Source organism: Hyperolius riggenbachi, chromosome 3, assembly GCF_040937935.1.
Source record: "Hyperolius riggenbachi isolate aHypRig1 chromosome 3, aHypRig1.pri, whole genome shotgun sequence".
Classification (NCBI taxonomy): domain Eukaryota; kingdom Metazoa; phylum Chordata; class Amphibia; order Anura; family Hyperoliidae; genus Hyperolius; species Hyperolius riggenbachi.
Window position 1 is genome coordinate 76610339 of NC_090648.1, and position 19008 is coordinate 76629346.

Consider the following 19008-nt stretch of genomic DNA (forward strand, 5'->3'; position numbering starts at 1 on the left):
AAATTTCCTGGAGCCGCCACTGTCCTGCAGGTTTAATAGCGGCAGAAGTTCAGCCAGATAGGCTAGCCATGTATGTGGTAGTTCTATGGCAGAAGTGGCCGATCCTTCACATATTCCCATTAGGTCATCCTGGGTGTACCCTCCTGTCCTCACTAAACAATGACCAATGGCCATGTGTCTGGCTGTCTGCTATATTGATTAATTTTTGAGACAAGGCAAAAAGTGACCTCATTTCCTGGCCTCCACTAATCTCAAAATTTAGGTCCAGAAATGGAAACAGATCACGTTGATCTCATGTGCAGGAGACACATCTTTTATGGGTGAATTCATGCATAATTTATTGCTTTCCTCATTAAGCCTTTCAGCAGAGAAATATTTCATTACATGTTTTGGATCCTCATAAAATTTAGGCAAAATAATTGAAGTTATATATATCTTTACTACCAAAGTGTAATTTAGCAAAACAAATTCCATGGAGCACTTGCAAAAATTTTACCTTGGCTATAGTTAAAAATAAAAGCGGTGCTTGCTGGCAATCGCACAAGGGAGCTAACGTAATGTATCCATGATCCATGGATACATTACGTTAGCTCCCTTGTGCGATTGCCAGCAAGCACCGCTATTGCTTTCACTACTTGTGATACGATACGAGCAGGAACCACTGTGGAACGCATAGGAGCCGGAAGCAGGAAGTCGGGTGTCAGCTGACCAGGAGACGCTGCAGTCAGGCTGAATCTGCGCTGAGCGGAGTTTATACACACTGGATGTCGGGATTACATCAAGATCTATCGGGATTACACCAAGATCGTCTGCTTACTTGTGGCTGAAAGGTACCAAGTATCCATAGCTCCAGGAGAAGGTACTATATTTGTTCCTGTATCACGCTTAGCTCAGAAGTTGGAAACATCTACTTGAGCATTAACATTAGTGATTTTTACTTTGTCCTATTCCACATTGGCTAATGGTTAGCGTTTGTGAATTGTGCTAAGGTTCTATTGCATTGTTTTATAGTTAAAAATAGTTTTAAATATAAATCACTAAAAGCATCTAGAGAGAGCCTTGTCTTTCTGTAGAGTATGATGGGATAGCTGCGATCAGCAGCATTGTAGCAGTTCTGTCCTTTCAGCAGAGCAGGATCATCCACTAGGCAACCTACGCAGATGCCTGGGGCCCAGTGAGTGTCAGGGGGGCCCCACTGCCACTTTCTCCCATCTTAAAACCTTAAGGAGGTGCGCAAGCTACTACCTTGCCTACGGCCCCATTTCTTCTTGATCCATCTCTGTATTTCACTGATCTGTGAACAGCACCATTTGTGCTTACTTATATCTCTATAAATGCAACAGTTGGATTGTCAATGAACTTTAGGCGGCCCTGGCCAATTAGTACTTTTGTTGTCACTAGGAGGTCCAACCAGAGGTTTCTTTGTCTCTGGTGACCCCACCTTCCCTTTAATATTTACAGAGTTACTAATCAGTGCTGCAACAACATGCTCACTCAATAGACTAACAGAGAGATGGTAGCTATTCCCCTACTTTAATTTCTTTTCCATTAGGCAGCAAGGATCCTCCTCCTCCGGCAACAGTGTGGGGTGCATGAAGTGCAGGGAGTTGTGGGGAGAAGTGAGGAAAGTGAGGAGAGTTGAGGCATGTGGTGCAGGGGGTTATGGGATGTGGGAGGGGCCTGCTAGTGTTCCTATGTTGCAGGAAGGTACCATGTGCTACACTTTGTTTGAGCGTGTGTGTAACTCCTGAAACTGAAGCTATTGGAAAACGAGTATTGTAGTGTCTACAAACAACAAAGTATGTTTACTTAGGGTCTATTATGGGTAGAAACCAGAGGAGAGCAGCGAATTTGTTTCTAGTGTCCAGACTCCTGGAGTGTCTCGTATGGAAGCTCCAGAACTAACTGGTGTACAGAAGTAACTCATATTTATATTTTGCTTTGTATCTGTTCTATCAACTTGGATATTTGCATTGTTGCACAGTTAACACTTACTGGAGGTCCATCTGATCCAGCCAAACCGGATATGCCTTGTTTTCCTGGTGGCCCCTGTGAGTAAAGAAAATAAGATTGTGTGTTTTATTAAAGTCCATGTAAATATGTAAAAATACCATCTAATAGCTTAGGAATCAAAGTACACAAATGCCGCCTTTTGAAGCTCTAAATCCTGTCTTAAAATTTTGACCACATCACCAGAAGCACCTGAGCACTGAGTAAGTTTCAGTCTCTGTAAACAGACTTGCTGCAGTCAAGTCAAGGCCTCTGTTCAGGTTGCACATGGGATTGTGGGGCCTTATCTGCATTGGGATGAATCCCTGAAATCTCAGACCACACTGACAGACTTCTCCAACCTCTTGCACACACTGAACACAAATTTTAAGTCACTGGCCCATGCAGAACAGACTTCTCCAATCTCATGCACTTCCTGAACAAATGTCTTCATTTACAGGCTCAAACTGTGTAGACCACAAGCAGAAGAAGAATCGCACACCACTGTGGAGGTACAGGACCATAAACATAGTCAGTAACAAATCCAGAAGGTCCGCACACTCACTGTAGACTAAGTCCACTTTTATTCAATGATCGTGACACTGCCAGGACAATCACCACATCCAGCCCTCAATAGCTGCCACAGGGATCCTGCCTCCATCTGAATCACCCCAGGCTGGCATCACCCTAGGGCCACCTAGCCTCTCATGCGACTCCAGTACAAAGGGGGATCCAGTCACATACACCCCCTGCTGCTCCAGCTGTGCCAGAGGGCAATCGAAATGCTGCCACTGCTGTCTCCGCTGGGAGACATCTAGAGATCGCACCAAGGGAGCCCCATCGCTGAACGGTCCCACCGACCCCAGATCCTCCACCACCATGAGGGCAACAAACACAAAAACTGTGACTGCCGCATGGACGCCAGATCCATCTAATGGCTGCCCGGGAAAAGGGGCCTCACTTTTTTCACTGTCCCTCAGGCTCTCACCTTCTCTCTCCCTTTCTCTTTCTTTCCCTTATTTTTCCTCTCCTTTCTCTCCCCCAGGGATGGACTGGGCGGCATCTGATTTTGAGTGCCATATACTGCAGCGGATTACCTTCCGGCCCCCTCCTGGGTTTATTTCGTAAGTTTACTTCTATCCACATTTTATATTCCATGCCTTGTATATTGCTGTATCGAATGTATGTACCTAAGTATATGTATGCACTGTATGCACCTACTGTATTTCTACTGTATGCAAAATGCATCATTCTGCTACTGTACCGACCCTGCTGTGCCAAAAGCAATTCCGGATACAACTCTTGTTGTACTTGGCAAAATATACCTGATTCTGATTCTGAATTCCATTCCATAGACCATTCTATGGAATCAAATTGCGTCACGATCACTGAATAAAAGTGGACTTTATCTACAGTGAGTGTGCGGACCTTCTGGATTGTTACAAACTGTATCGATTTCTCCAATTTGATGATGAGTGCACTATGATGATGAGTGAGCAGAATTCTTCAGTTATTGACCCAAACCAAATAGACTTCTCCAATCTCATGTTAACCTTCAACAGGCTTCTTCAGTCACAGACCAAAATTTAACAAACTTCTTCAATCTCATGTGCATACCGAATAGACTTCTTCAATCATAGGCCCATACTTAAAAGCCGACTCTAATCTCAAGAGCAAGCTGAACAGAATTGTCCACTCTCAGGAACACACAAAATAAAATATTCCAATCACATGTTTACGTTGACTTCCCTAACTTTAAACCTGCCATGAAGATATCAGTGAAAGTGCTGTTATTGAGAGTTGAGGTGAATTCACTAGTTTGTGGAGGGTGATAATAACTTACCAGTAGAGTTCCAAAAAGAATTTTGTGTGGGGCCACATATACTAAACTAAAGATACCTGTGATGATTTGCTCAGCTGCCTGTGCAGGCAGCCAGCCTTTTGACCATTGTGTAGGTTTGCATGCTGCAGTACTCTGGAAAGAACAGCTTCTGTCAGTTTTGCAGCTTGTGCTTGCAGAGGAATTTGCATATGTTGTCATGCAAATTGCCTGGCCACAGTCATTGGAGGCGTGTACTATAAGTACTATGTCTTTCCCACAATGCTTCGCTGTTCATAAGGATTTCGTCCTATGTAACACTCCTGGTGGGGTGTCAGCCTTGCTCTCTGTTTGAACATCAGCTTAGAGTAATTCCTAAGTCTGCGCTAGGCAGATTTCCCTAGTGCTGTTAGGATTGTATTATCTGTATTGCCTGTTCTGTCTTGTCTTGCCTGTTTGCCATTGTCCTGTCCCTATGGTGGTTGACAGGAAATGGTTCTGATCTATGTTCTTGGAGTATAGCTGGTGCAGCGGTTGCTACCAGCTACCTCTTCTGTTCTGTCTTCTGGGATCGCGCTAGCTACTTTGTGCTAGCGCTGGGGATCCTTCTGTTCTGTCTCCTGGGATCGCGCTAGCTACTTTGTGCGAGCGCTGGGGATCCTTCTGTTCTGTCTTGTCGGTCGCGATTGCGCTGTCACCAGCGGCGGTTGATAGCGAATCGTTCTGTCTTGCTGAGATCGCACTAGCCGCTAGCGTTAGCGGCTGTGGATCTTTCTGATCTGTGTTCCTGCTTGGATCACACTTGCTCTGGCGGAAGAGCGGTGGATCCTTCCTGCCTAGTTCTTGTTTTTCGTGTGTCTGTCTTGTCCGCTGCGCTTGCTACAGGCTCGGTGAGGTAACCGTTAAGCAAGCGCTCGCGTCCCCTGTTTCATGTTTGTCTGTTTATGGTTAGTTAGGCGTGCTTGTCTCTATTGTGCTTATCACGTGGAGATCGCGCATAACCGCGTGCACTGTTGCGAATGAGTGCGGTGTTCGCGGTTAGCTAGCGGTTGTTATTTTCCGTATCTCCTTATTGTATTTGCTGTGCCTTTGCTACCCTCGTATTCTCTTCTGTTCTGCCTTGTGTCTTGTCTGGCGATCGCACCTCTCGCGATCGCGTTCCTATTTCATATCTGCTGTTGTGTGTGTGCGGTTGCGGGGTGGCGACTGGATTGGCACACACACATACAACCTGTCCCTTTGCTCATTCTCATTCGCAATCGCCTCTCTTGCGATTGCGTTCTGCGTTTTGTACAATTCCTGTCTGGCATTTGTGGTGGTACAGAGGATTGGTTCCTCTGCACTCCCCAGCGCCATCTGCCGACAGGAATTTTCCCTCTACGGGTGCGTAGCACCTTTTGCTGGGTTCCTGCAAATTATACGCTTGTGGAGGATTTCCGCCGTGTCAGCGCACACGTTGTGCGCTGATCACGGGGAAAGTTCCACAATCGTTACAATACCACAAGGATTTCATTAGTATCTTTGTAACTCTCTAAATTCTTTCCTCGAGATTCAGGGTGCCTCAGTGCTAGGTGGCATCTCAATACATGAATTGACTTCTCTGTCCTGTTCCTTCATGTCATCTACAAACAGATGAGATGACCTACACTAGCTGGCCCCAAAGGTACTTTTGCTAGAATCACTAATCCAACCAGAGAATTTGTTTTGTGAAGATAAATTACCTTACATTGTGACAGTTTATCCTCTGGGACAGAAATATTTTGAATTTATATAACTGAACATGTAATAATATACTAAGGCACCTATATGTTCCGGCCACATGCATTTTGGGCGCAGGGAGAAGCCGATAGACTACTGATAACCTATTTTTTTCTTTAGACCATGTAATTCAGGGTCCAACTATTGCAGTTTCCCGAAATATGGTGATTTTTATTGTAATTTTGCCTGCTATAGCCATAATTAATATTACGGCCTGTGGCTGGGCCCAAATCAGGCGCCGGAATGACCTGACTCCATACTACGTATCATAGATTAAGTTTTTAGATAAACCATGTTCAAAATGCATACATTTTTTTATGCTGAAGATTACATTTTTAAATGTGTGTTTAGAACATCTCTGACAAACATAAATCAACAATTTAACGGCTGGCATGACTGACCTTCTCTCCTGGCACTCCGATGTGACCCTGAGGCCCAGGTAAACCCTGTCAACACAGATAAAAGGCTTATTATTTCTATGTGTATCATGAGTGCATTTCTTGGTTAGGCCAACATTCTGATGGCTAAGAAGAGTGTAGAGAAACAGTCTATGGCTGGGCACACACTAATTGTGTGTGTTTGGCAGGTAGTGTCAAACAGAGTGACACACAGTGACTGTCTATGGGCCACAAAAGATTCCACAATTTTTCTCCGTTTTGCATCTTTAACATTAAAAAAAAAAAATGATTGCATGAATCTGCTTTCCACATGCATGTCTAATAAGCATTTGTTTTGCCTTTTTTAGCTACACATGAAGAATCCATTTCCAAAATGAAACATTTTGGGTGGCAAACAGACGTAAAACTGGTTTTCAGTGCCACTCAAAAAAGTCCAGTTTTGCACACTCAAGTTTGCGCACAGCCTTGCAAAAAAGTCTTTAGCAGACTGCTGCTTGGCCTCCTGGATCTCATACATGATGATAATTTAAAGCACGGTAACAGATTTAGGATTGGCACACCTTGCCGTGAATAGTTGGGTGCTCAACCTTGATGTAGAAGCAACATCAGTTCAGTACAAACAATTCAAGGTCGGTCGGCACACCAATTCAAGTTCCCAAGCACATTTATTGAATGCACAGCATGACAATTGTTTCGGGGCCACAGAGGGTCCCCTTCATCAGATAAGTGCAGACATATGTCTGCACTTATCTGATGAAGGGGACCCTCTGTGGCCCCGAAACAATTGTCATGCTGTGCATTCAATAAATGTGCTTGGGAACTTGATTTGGTGTGCCGACCGACCTTGAATTGGTTGATAATTTAAAGCAGGGATATCCAACTCTGGTCCTCGAGGGCCCACGTCCTCCCACATTTTTTTGGCACAGCTAAAATTAATTGATAGGACTGAATCAGGTAAGGTGTGCTTCATCAAGAAGAACACAGTTCTCTTAAAGTTAAAGAAATACCTAGTTGTTAGCTGTTTGAGTTTTCTGACTGAAGGTATGAATTGCCCTTAAAATGTCTAGGTAAAAATTATAAAACAGCGTTGCACGCTGCTGCTAAGTGATATTGAATTACTCCCTCTTGTTAAGGAACAATTGTTTTAGCTTGCATTCTTTTATTTTTAAAGGCTGGTTACAGTCACAGAAGCTTCTACCTTTTAATTAAATCCCACACTGCTAGTTTTGTTTTTTCCTTAAGGTAAAATAAATGCAAGACAGAATAAGAAATGGACAGGAGAAGAAAATGAAAACTAAAAACCAAGTCCCCAAGACATGTATGGTAGATACTGATGGAGCAGAGTGGTAGGTAGATGCAAATAGGCAACCAGTATAACAAGTTAGAACCCTTTACTGAGGAAATCTTGCAGAGATAAATCATACACTATCATCAAGTAATGCAGCTTACTTGGAACACAGAGAAAATACAGGAAATCACAATACTATAGAGATCATTACAGACAGTGACATCTTGTGATTGCTTTACTATACTGCAGTGTCACTAATAATGTTGTTAAGCCCAAGTTATGCACCCCCAAGATATTACAACTAGTTTGAAAACTTCTATTCAGTTGGAATTTCTTAGGTTCTTGAAGATGTATTTTGGCTTATCTCTTACCATAGGCCCAGGGTTTCCTTGTTGCCCATTTGGTCCACTGTCTCCTTGAATGCCCTATGAAATGAAAAGATGTAAACATGATGCATGAAGACCATTCATTGACCAGGGTAAAATATTAATTGAGAATTGTACTGGTAAAGGTATGGCCACATTTCTATTAGGAGATACGTAAGAAAACATGCTTATTATAGCTATCTACTTAATTGAAACCACAAATTGATAGAAACTTTAAAATATAGATCTAAACCAAAGCAGAACTGTTTTTTTTTTCTTTTCTTTTTTTTTCTTTGCTGCCCAAATATACACTCTTTTTCTCATAAATCAGTTACTTACTTGGTTTCCTTTTGAACCGGGAGCTCCGTCAATTCCATTCAAACCTTGCTGACCTGGTGGCCCAGGAGGCCCGCGTGGACCTACCAAGCCCCGTGGGCCCTGACAGCAGAGACAAAACACTTATTTATTTCTTAGCAGATTCAAAATAACTTCTGTTAAGTAAAAAACAAGGCATCATGCCTGTTGTAGGTATAACAAATATATGGCAGATGATATAAATACTTACTGCTTCTCCAGGAGAACCAGCAGGCCCAGATGGTCCAACAGAACCCTAGAAGATACACAGAACACAGAAGAACTCATAACAAAGGCATTATGGGTATTACACAAATACTGCAGACACCTCTGCCTGAGGAACAATCTCAAAGCAGAGGATGGATGTTGGAAATTAATCTTTCTGGCCATTTGCTATTGTTCTTTTGAAATAGGATAGTGTTGGGGATATCAGCTCAATGGCAATACTGTATATGATGACTGAGTCGAAACCAGAATGCACCTTTACAGCACAGCTATTCCACAAAGCTTATAGCATTCCGATCTTCCAACCAATATTTCATGTCTATGTTTTGCTTGCCCATTAAGTATATATTTTACGTTATCTGTACCACCATAAACAAAGGCATGGACAACCACGGCTATTAAAGGGCATTCCTGGCAGTGTAGGTCCAGGAAATTTATCGGACTGCCACCCGGAGTCTAGAAGGATTTTTTTCCTCTTGAAGGTTAATTGGTCCAAGCAATGTAGACTTATTTTGCCTTCCCCTGGATCAACTGGGATATGTGAGGGTGCAGGAGAGAAAGGTACCTAATGTTTATTGATTTCATTTTTTTGTAATTGTTTTTTTGGGTTGGACTTTATGGACAGATGTCTTTTCAACCAAACTATGTAACAGCATAATTTGGTTTGGTTGAGTACATAACCAAGATGACGTTATCAGATAATTAATCTTCAAAATTTGAAAAATTGTTTTGTTCTACAGGGAAATGAAAGTGACATCACCTAGGTAAAGGGAAATGATGTGCACAGGATATCTGGACTAGAGAATAAACAAGTATAAATCAGGCCCTGCTTCTTTTTTGACCATTTTAACCATCAGGCCATTGGTTTCCCATCAGGCTGGAGGTTTCGGGCTATCTCCACCAGGACCGCAAGGCATAGAAACCCTTTTTTCCCCTCGCTTCTCTGCCACCAGTGTTGCCCCCTCCCTTACGTGGCGGACCTGACTGTTTCCATATACATAGACTGTGTCATACAGTATTGTATTGTACTGCATATTGTATGTATTGTGAGCTAACTACGTATGTGCCAAATCCAACTCCGGGCAGGACCCAGTCATGTTTGGTGAGATACAGTATTCTGATTCTGATGTCTCTTCGTATTTCGGCTACAACACCCACAATGCATCATATGGGTTGATGCTGTAATATAAATGTAAATGACCAAGCCTTTCACTGTAATGTACTTCCTAGACATAGTCTGTAGCCACAGCTGTAACACATGCTTATTTCTCCAATCTCATTTACCCTGTCGCCATTTTTTCCATGTTCACCGCGGAGGCCTGGGCTTCCCACATCTCCCTAGAACAGAGAACACAACACAATTGTTACCATTAAAGCACTGCTATTACTACTATTTAAAAGTAAATCAGTGTTCTGTTTAAGGGTTTTCAAATATTCACAAAGAACAGTCCAATGGCAAAAGGAATGTATAGTACGTTTTTTTCACATTTGTTTGATATGTTAGGTTTTGCCACAAAATAAAGATTTTTTTTAAAAAAAAGTCAATTTACAGTAAAAATTAACCTGCAGGGGAAGCACATAATACTCACCTCCAAAGGAAAGCTCCTAATACCCCTCATCTCTTGTCTTCTTCATTTTGCTGCTATGACAACAGTGGTGATCTTCATCAAGCTGGCCACCATGCCCCGCCCCTTCCTGTTACCACTCCATAGAGATGTAAGGAGAGCAGTTCTGACTGACAATGCTGATACCTTCTTATTTGTCTCATAGTTACAGTAATCAGAAGTGGGGAAGGCAGACAGCCCTGAAGATGGACCAAGCAGCCACTAATTCTTTCTTATTGACACAGATGGGGGGGGGGGGGGGGTCATTTACTCCTTTGTTCTGCTTTCTATTTCTTTAGTGCACATCTTAGTACATTTGCAAGAACCTAGCTAGCTGGTTCCTGTAGATACTTTTCCTGCCGAGACTACATTGCAAGTTTATTAGACAGACCAGGTCTGTGGTCACTATTCGAACTCTTCCTTCATGCAATAAACACTCACACAAGGTAGTCAGCTGGGAAGGAATCAGCCTGTCCTGTGGTGAGCAACGTGCTGAACACCTAATCCTGCCTACTTTCTCTATTTTTTTTTTTGCTGCTGAAAAAAGAACTCTTTGTGGTCAGCACTGCAGCTGTGTTGTTCATGTTTTGTATATAGAAAAATTACTAACTCATCCCACAACCTGCTCTGCATCTTTATAGAAAGGTGAAATTCACCAATCCTAATAAAAAAAATACCGTTTTTATTTATTTATTTTTTTTATTTCTAAACAGTAAACAAATAAAACACATATGATACAAACCACTATGTACTAAACAGAAATAATCTTATTGATACGAATATTTCAAAACCTTGTTTCTACATTCATTTGGTAACTACAGTATATCTATACCCTTGCATCTTCTGTATATCCCATCATTATGTATACAGGTTCTGTAAAATAGTTGTATCTAACTACTCACTGGCATAACAATAGGGCCTGTAGCCCCTGCCCCCGTGGGGGGGGCCCCTCTGGAGCCCGCTCAGGGCTGTTTTGGGAGGGTGGAGGAGTTGCAGCATGAGGGGAAAGCCATGCTGCACTTCGGCGGGGAGGGAGGACAGTCCCCCCCCCTCCCTCACCTTGGGCTCTCCCCTCCAGCATCAATACGTTTGTGTGTGCAGCGTCGGGCAGCGGCAGATACATACCTTCTGTGCACTCCAGCGTGGACGTTTCTCCCTCTAGTGTCTGACACGACTTCCTGTTTATACAGGAAGTCGCGCCAGAGGCTAGAGAGAGGAACGTCCATGCTGGAGTGCACGGAAGGTATGTATCTGCCCGCCGCTGCACACACAAACGTATTGATGCTGGAGGGGAGAGCCCAAGGTGAGGGGGGGGGGGGGGGACCGTCCCTCCTCGCTGCCGAAGTGCAGCATGGCTTTCTCCTCATGCTGCGACCTCTCCAGCCCCCCAAAACGGCCCAGAGCGGGGGGCACTTAGAATTTCGGCAGGGGGGCCCGGTGGCACCTAGTTACACCCCTGTAACTACTCCTTAAAACCTACCCAGGTGCACTAGATAGGTGCTCTCTGATTGAAAGTTATAGACTCTTTGGGGCTGAGTTATCAAGACAGGTGTCTAAGGCACCCAATGAAGTTTCAGCTGATGGTTTCTGATTGGTTACCCTTGATAATTGCTCCACTGTACTCGATGTCTCTTTGTACTGGTGTGTATGAGTCAGCCTCGTTGAGTTCTGCCTGCAGCATAGCTCCCAACCGTCCCTCTTTTGGAGGGACAGCCCTTCTTTGGAAACCCAATCCCTCTGTCCCTCTTTCTTCTTCATTTGTCCCTCTTTCAGGACTGATGTACAGATCTATCTATCTATCTATCTATCTATCTATCTATCTATCTATCTATCTATCTATATATATATATATATATATGTGTGTATTTTTGTACTGAAAAATGTGTTTGACGCTAAACTTTAGTCCCATACTTTAAATTGATATATTTCTAATTTTTTCGAGTTAATATGAAAGAAAATGAACCATGAAAGAAAAGGACCAGATTGGTTTGAATTATAAAACAACATATTTTTGTTATGAAATCTTTATGGTATGTGTGACTAGGGGTGTGCCGAGGGTGTGGTTAAAGGTGTGGCAGGGGTGTGGCTTAATGGTTCTTCTTTCTTGTGTTAAAAGTTTTGGGAGATGTGCTGCAGTCTGTGATGAGTTACAGTAAGAGCTTATGTGATGAGGTTCATGTCAGGAACCAGATCATTTTTTCTGGCAAAAATTTTTCTGCCAATTAAAAAATAATGAAAAATGTGATTTGGTAATGCAGACATATAGATTCCTGATGCAGGTGATGCGTACAGGCTTCAGGGTACATGACACAGACTGGTACTGTTCTCCTTTAAGGACCCCGGTTTCCACTAGAAGCTGCGGCTTTTTTTGATTCGGCCGTGTCTCCCGTAGTGCTGCAAAGCCATAGCCTGAATTGCTGAGTCGTGCCATGCTATAGGTATTTGGCTACGTTCTGCAGAAATCTGCAGCATGTCGTCCAGATTGGCACAGCAGTGTGATCAGGACAGCAAGCCATGAAAGCGATAGGCAGCGTTTCCCTGCCCCTCTTGCCTGCGGGGAAGAGCTGAAGATTGGGCATTGTGGAAATAGGCCCTTAATGATGAGACCACAGATTAACCATCTAAACTGTGTTCAGTCTCTTTGCTTACCCTGTGACCTTTCTCCCCTGGAAGTCCTGGCAGGCCATCAAATCCACGATCCCCCTGTGCAAAATAAAACAGAGAGCCATTATAATATACATAGAGAACGACACAATTTCATTAGATGGCCTCAACCATTTGGTGCCTTCTGTCAGGTAATGCCATGATTCGGTCACTATATATGCATTTGTATGGTTCAAACACCATTCATTTGGGCACTGAATGAAGCCGAGAGACGGCTGAGAGCAGCTGAAAGGTGGTGAATTTACCACCTTCAGCCTCCTTTGTGAAAGAGGCCCTGTACTAATTTAATGCAGATTGCTGGACCACTTATGTTCACTGATGTTCTCCAACATCTGCAGCTCAACCCCATTGTCTTCAGCTCTTGGCATCAGGTAATGCCAACAGTACTGACAAACCAAGGTACTCCTTCAGCATATATGTATGACAGGAAGCAGCAGAGGAGTTGCCTATTTTCGCTCCTGTGCTACTATTTAGGAACACATGCAGTTTAGTAGCCTGCATCTGCTCATTCTCTGACTTGTAGAACCCCCTGTTCCCCCGCATTAGGCTATGATTAGAAAGGTGTGGTTGGCTGAATGCATGGAAATTCCATGGCCAGATCCAGCAGATATCATTTTTCTTCACTCGTGATACTGCGCTGGGAACTTAAAAGGAAAATCTATCCTAATTCACGGACCACGAACGCCTCCTCTACTAGATTCATGCTTGAGATTCCGTGCAGAGCTGCTCATCACTGTAACATGGCTATGGAACGTCACTGCAGACTTTACAACCTCCAGATAAAGTCACCCCTCCCCTCCTGCCTGGCCTGTTTTCACTATTGTTGATCCAAAACAAGAGGCAGCTATTGAAGCAGCTGCCAAATTTATACGGACTGTAAGGAAAAGAGAAACAAACTCTTCTGGGATCTCCAAAAATTAGACTCATGTAGACATTTTTTTTAACTCATACTGGCAATAATAAGAATAGCTAGAGATATTGAGAGGTGTCCCCCATGCTACTCCGCCAGCACTCAGACCCCCAAAGATCGTGGGCGTGTGGCTGCACTGCCACGGCGCAGCAGCACAGACCGGCTCAGGCTGCAGCAGAAAAAGCCGACCTCGATTGAACCTGTACTACTGTGCAGATGAAAGCAGTTGGCAAGACCTTGTGAGCAGGTTTGCGGAGTTGACAGCGCTGGAACGGCCCGATGCTGAAGGACGGGGTAAGCCTCTAGACTAGAGGATCCAGAGGCCCCAATAGCATCCATATTTTATTTACCATTTAACTCAGGTATATTTTAACCCAGTGGTCCTCAAACTAAGGCCCCCGGGGAATGCTGCCCCCCCGAGGCTTTTTCACTGGCCCCCCAAACCAAAATGTATAACTTATAGATGTGGCCCACTGCACCCTTAAATGTCAGTGGCCCACATATAGAATAGCAGTGCTGGCACAACCCATCCCCATACTGTAGGAGCCAGTGAGCAGTCATTCGCTGGCTTCCAATCCAATTCTGCATCAGGTGACACTGCTGACCTGCTGACACTGGATGGCAAGTTGTCACCTGGGTATGCTTCATTGTCTGGTGCACAAAGACGTTCTTCGGGCACCACATGACTGAATGGCTGCTGCTGGGAGTTCTCCTCTGGGCATGATTGGGGGGAATCATCAATACCTAGATTTAAGGTAATGTTTTTCAACATCATTTTATGTATGTTCTGGCCCCTCGGCACTCTGAAGTATGTTGACCCGGCCCTCGACCGAAATAGTTTGGGGATCTCTGCTTTAACCCATTAGCAGCTTCAATAGAGTTATTTTGAGTACTGCTCTTGATCTCAGTTGGCAGAACTCGGTGTGCTGTAAATTCTTGGAATATTTTGATCTCTCTCGCTGCTAGCAGAAAATACAGAAACTGAAAGCAGAAGTCCTCTTTTATTGTCTCACACTGCCCCCTAGTGACAAGTGGCCATAAATACACATTACAGCAGTACTAATTAGAAACAAGCAAATGTAACAAACAAGAAATAAAAACTTGTGCTAAAATAAATTGGCCTAGAGCACTTGCAAGCCTCTAAATAAATTGGCTGCTAAGGGGTTAAGGAACTGAGCATTTTTTTTTTTTTACAATTTTGACCCTGTGATCACTGTGATTGGCTAACACTGCTCACAGGTAAGGAGCTAATGAAACTGGCCCTTATATAAACAGTAAGTCAGCTGTGTCATGGTGCGTGAGTGTGATCACAGCGGCAGTGCAAAAAGCAGGTGTAGTTAAAGTGAACCCAAGGTGAGAGTGATATGGAGGCTGCCATATTTATTTCCTTTTAAATAATACTAGTTGCCTGACAGCCCTCCTGATCTATTTTGCTGCATTAGTGTCTGGATTGCACCAGAAACAGGCATCCAGATAATCTTGTCTGTTCTAACAATAATGTCAGAAACACCTTATATGCTGCATGCTTGTTCACGGTCTACAGCTGAAAGTATTAGAAGAGGCAGAGGATCAGCAGGGCAGCCAGGCACCTGATATTGCTTAAAAGGAAATAAATATGGCAGCCTCTATATTACTCTCACCCTCGGGTTCACTTTAAGCCTATGCTGTGTAGGATTAAGCCTCCAGAGATTTTATTCCTAGTTTGGATGCAGTAAAAAGGTACTTGAAATGACATGTGATGTAATGATATGAATGTGTACAGTCTAAATCCTACATAGAAGTTAAAATAGGCCGTTACATTTTTTTTCTCACTGTAAGCGTTAAGCTCTAAATGATAATCTCTCTGCAGTCAGACTGTAGGGTAACTTATAAATTATTACGGACCATAGAACTCTTGTGTAGCTAAACAAGTAAGTACGTTACAAATAAGTAAGTGCAGGAAACAGATAAAAAGGTCAAGTGTTTAACCCATTCGCGTTCCGTCGTTTTCACGTGAGAAATGTTCACCTCCCATTCATTAGCCTATAACTTTATCACTACTTATCACAATGCACTGGTCTATATCTTGTTTTTTCCGCCACCAATTAGGCTTTCTTTGGGGGGGTACATTTTGCTAAGAGCAACTTTACTGTAAATGCATTTTAACAGGAAGAATAAGAAAAAAATGGAAAAATTCATTATTTCTCAGTTTTCAGCCATTATAGTTTTAAAATAATACATGCCTCCATAATTAAAACTCACATATTGTATTTGCCCAAATGTCCCGGTTATTACACCGTTAAAATTATGTCCCTATCACAATGTATGGCGACAATATTTTATTTGGAAATAAAGGTGCATTTTTTCCATTTTGCATCTATCACTATTTACAAGTTTAAAATAAAAAAATATAGAAATATTTCATCTTTACATTGATATTTAAAAAGTTTAGACCCTTAGGTAAATATTTACATGTTTTTTTTTTATTGTAATTTTTTTTTTTTTTTATAGTAAACATTTTATTTGGGTAGTTTTGGGAGGGTGGGAGGTAAACAATAGATTTATAATGTAAATGTGTGTTAATTTTTTTTTTTTCTTACAGGTGTAGTATTACTTTTTGGCCACAAGATGGCGGCCATGAGTTTGTTTACATGACGTCACTCTAAGCGTAGCACACGCTTAGAGTAACGCATCGGGAAGGGAACAGCCAGAAAAAGCGCAGCTTCCGAGAGAAGCTGTCGCTTTTTCAGCGGGGGAGAGGAATCAGTGATCGGGCACCATAGCCCCATACATTGATTCCGTGGCTACCGAATCCGCGGCCGGGAGTGCGCTGCACGCGCGTGATCGGCCGCAGGAGCGCGCGGAAGCGCGCATGGTTCCTGGACGTAGAAACTACGTCCAGGAACCAAAATAGGTTAAAGAGACACTGGAGTCTCTTAAAAATCCTTTTTTTATTACAAAATTCTGTTTAACATGTTAGCCCTACCTAAACCGCCGCATCCCCGCGGCTGTAATCTATCTAAATCCCCCCTAACTCCTAACTCCCCCATCCCTCTCCCCCGCAAAATCCACGACTTTCTTGGTCGTGGATTTTGCTGCTGTTGGAGGCAGAGCTATGAGCCGCAGCTCTGCCTCTAAACGTGTCTGTCAGCGGCGGATCTCCGCCTCTCCCCCGCCCCTCTCAGTGAAGGAAGACTGAGAGGGGCAGGGAGAGGTGGCGATCTGGGCTGATAGACGCGCTGAGAGGCAGAGCTGCGGCTCATAGCTCTGCCTCTCACGGAAGCGCTGCCCGGATTGCCCCCCAGGGAGTTTGGGGGGATTTAGATAGATTACAGCGGCGGTTTAGGTAGGGCTAATATGTTAAAGAGTATTTTGTAGTAAAACAAGGCTTTCTTCAGAGTCTCTTTAAGGTAGTAGCTGTAAAACATAAAAAACTGTCATCATTCATCTACACTTGATGTTTTGGTTTTAACCACTTCAGCCTACAGGCCATTTTGCCCTTAAAGCCGAAAGCCATTTTTACCTGTTGGCGCTCCTCGCATTCATTTGGCCATATCTTTATCACTGCTTCTCAAACTTGAATGATCTATATCTTTTTTTTTTCGCCTGAAATTAGGCTTTTTGTGAGTGATACTTGTTTTCAGTAATTACTTTATTATCTATGTGTTTTATAGGCAAAAACAAGAAAAAAAAATACACTATTTCTCCAATTGCATCCCCTATAGTTTTAAAATAAGCAGTGCTACTATAAATAAAATCCACCCATTTTATTTGCCCATTAGTCCCGGCTATCACATTTAAATTATGCTCCTAGTACATTGTATGGTGGCAATATAATATTTAGAAGTAAAGGCGTATTTTTTCTGTTTTTTTTTATTTTTATGTCCAGTCAATTGCAAGCCCTTATGTATCGAAATAACAGTAAAATACCCTAATGGCACACATATTTTTAAAAAAAAGTCTACCATAAGGCGCTAAGCCAAACATTTATGGATTTTTGTAGCTTTTATTTGTGTGATTATTTGGTAAGTGGGGTGTGGGGGGGGGGAGGTGGCTTTCGAAGGGATTAATTGTATTAGTTATTTTTTTTTTTTAAATATGTGGTGTGTTATTTAACTTTTCACCACTAGATTGCGCTAGAAACACTACCCTGGTTTACCAGGAAGTGCTTACATTTTTTTTTTTTACGTTTTACTTTTATTACATTATTATGAACGTACATGGCCCCTGATCGGGGTCAAGCCCATTCACTCCAGGCACTGCGATTGGTTAGGGGAAAACTTGGTTTCCTTCCCCAATTGCCACTATGGAAATGCCATCGGGTAAGAGCGGCGGTCGTGTGCGCATGCGTTCACATCTGTCGCTATAACACTGGACGCATATACGCATCCAGTTAGACTTGAGCGGTGTCTATCTGGACGACAATAGTCGTTCAGATAGACTGAAGTGGTTAAACACATAATGTGACTATAGGTACAATTGTTTTTCCCATCAGTTTATTTTCACTTTAGGTTTGCTCTAAGGAGCTATATAAGACATAGTCTGGTGTCAGAGAACGCAGTGTTGTAGATGTCTGCCGCATGTTTCCAACAACTCAGGATCTAATTAAAACAACTGTTGGTAATTATAAGCTATTGCATTTCAGCATGGCCATATGAGGGCGGCATTTACCTCTAGGCACACTAGGCATGAGCCTAGAGGCACCAGCATGCTGACAGGCGGCTGTCACGGGTTCACAAAGCCCCACTCACCATTCTGGTGCCTCCTTGACATCACTGTCCCTGGAGAATAGAGAGCTGGATGGGCCATCTAGCTGTCTATGCTCCACGGGTGGTGACATCAGTGTGGCTCTAGAATGGTAAGTGTGGGCACATTGGCCATGGGGAGAGATGAGTGCCAGGCTGGCCAGGGAATGGGAGCAGCAGCATACTGGCACTGGGGATTGGCGGATAAACCCAGGATTACATTGGGTTCAGCGGTGACAGAGTTTTAAGTACCAGATCGTCTGAGCCTATAGGCTGCCGAGATGGAAATCTGGCTTGGCTGTATGAAAGCTGTGTACGTTCAGATATGGAAGTGGATGTACACTAAAAAAAGTTTAATTATACCTCTGTTGTCATCTTAGTAAAAAGTAAACCATTCAACTGGCTCTTCCAGGAAAGAATCCTGCCTCACCTTAATTCCGGTTTCCCCAGGCACACCGCGACCTCCATCTGCTCCAGACCGACCCTGAGAGAAGAATTAATACTGGTAAGTGGAAAACAGAAGAAACACAAGGAGGAATGGAAGAATAGATAAGGAGGAGACAATGGAAAGATGACTGAAGATGGAGACAAATTAAAAGTGCCCATACATCAGGCCATGATGGGCAGATTCGACCAAGAGACAAATCTCTCTCTGATGATCGAATCTGATTTGAGAGAGATCTGTCGGCTGCCCATACACCGCACACAAGTCACACTCAAGCCATGCGCTATACGTGGCGTGGAAGGCGCAAAAGGAAGAGGAAGAACCGAAAGACTGATGGGCACTGCGTGGTGGGCGACATAGGACAGGTAATGTATGAATGCACACACGGTTGCACATTTATAGACCGGTGAAACAGCATCAGGGATATTGTCTCGATAATGCTCGCTATAACCGTCATGCACCCAA

General features: G+C 43.3%; 1 protein-coding gene across 5 annotated transcripts in view; it reads right to left on the minus strand.

The window, feature by feature from the left end:
* Window positions 1-19008, minus strand: part of COL5A3 (collagen type V alpha 3 chain) — a 340614-nt gene that overhangs the window by 68636 nt on the left and 252970 nt on the right. For all 5 annotated transcript variants that reach the window (XM_068274411.1, XM_068274408.1, XM_068274409.1 and 2 more), the window contains 8 exons: window positions 18529-18582; window positions 12450-12503; window positions 9481-9534; window positions 8183-8227; window positions 7957-8055; window positions 7624-7677; window positions 5968-6012; window positions 1996-2049 (listed from right to left, as the gene is read on the minus strand). In XM_068274411.1, the coding sequence (XP_068130512.1) occupies window positions 1996-2049; window positions 5968-6012; window positions 7624-7677; window positions 7957-8055; window positions 8183-8227; window positions 9481-9534; window positions 12450-12503; window positions 18529-18582 (459 nt within the window). The remainder of the gene's footprint in view (window positions 1-1995; window positions 2050-5967; window positions 6013-7623; window positions 7678-7956; window positions 8056-8182; window positions 8228-9480; window positions 9535-12449; window positions 12504-18528; window positions 18583-19008) is intronic.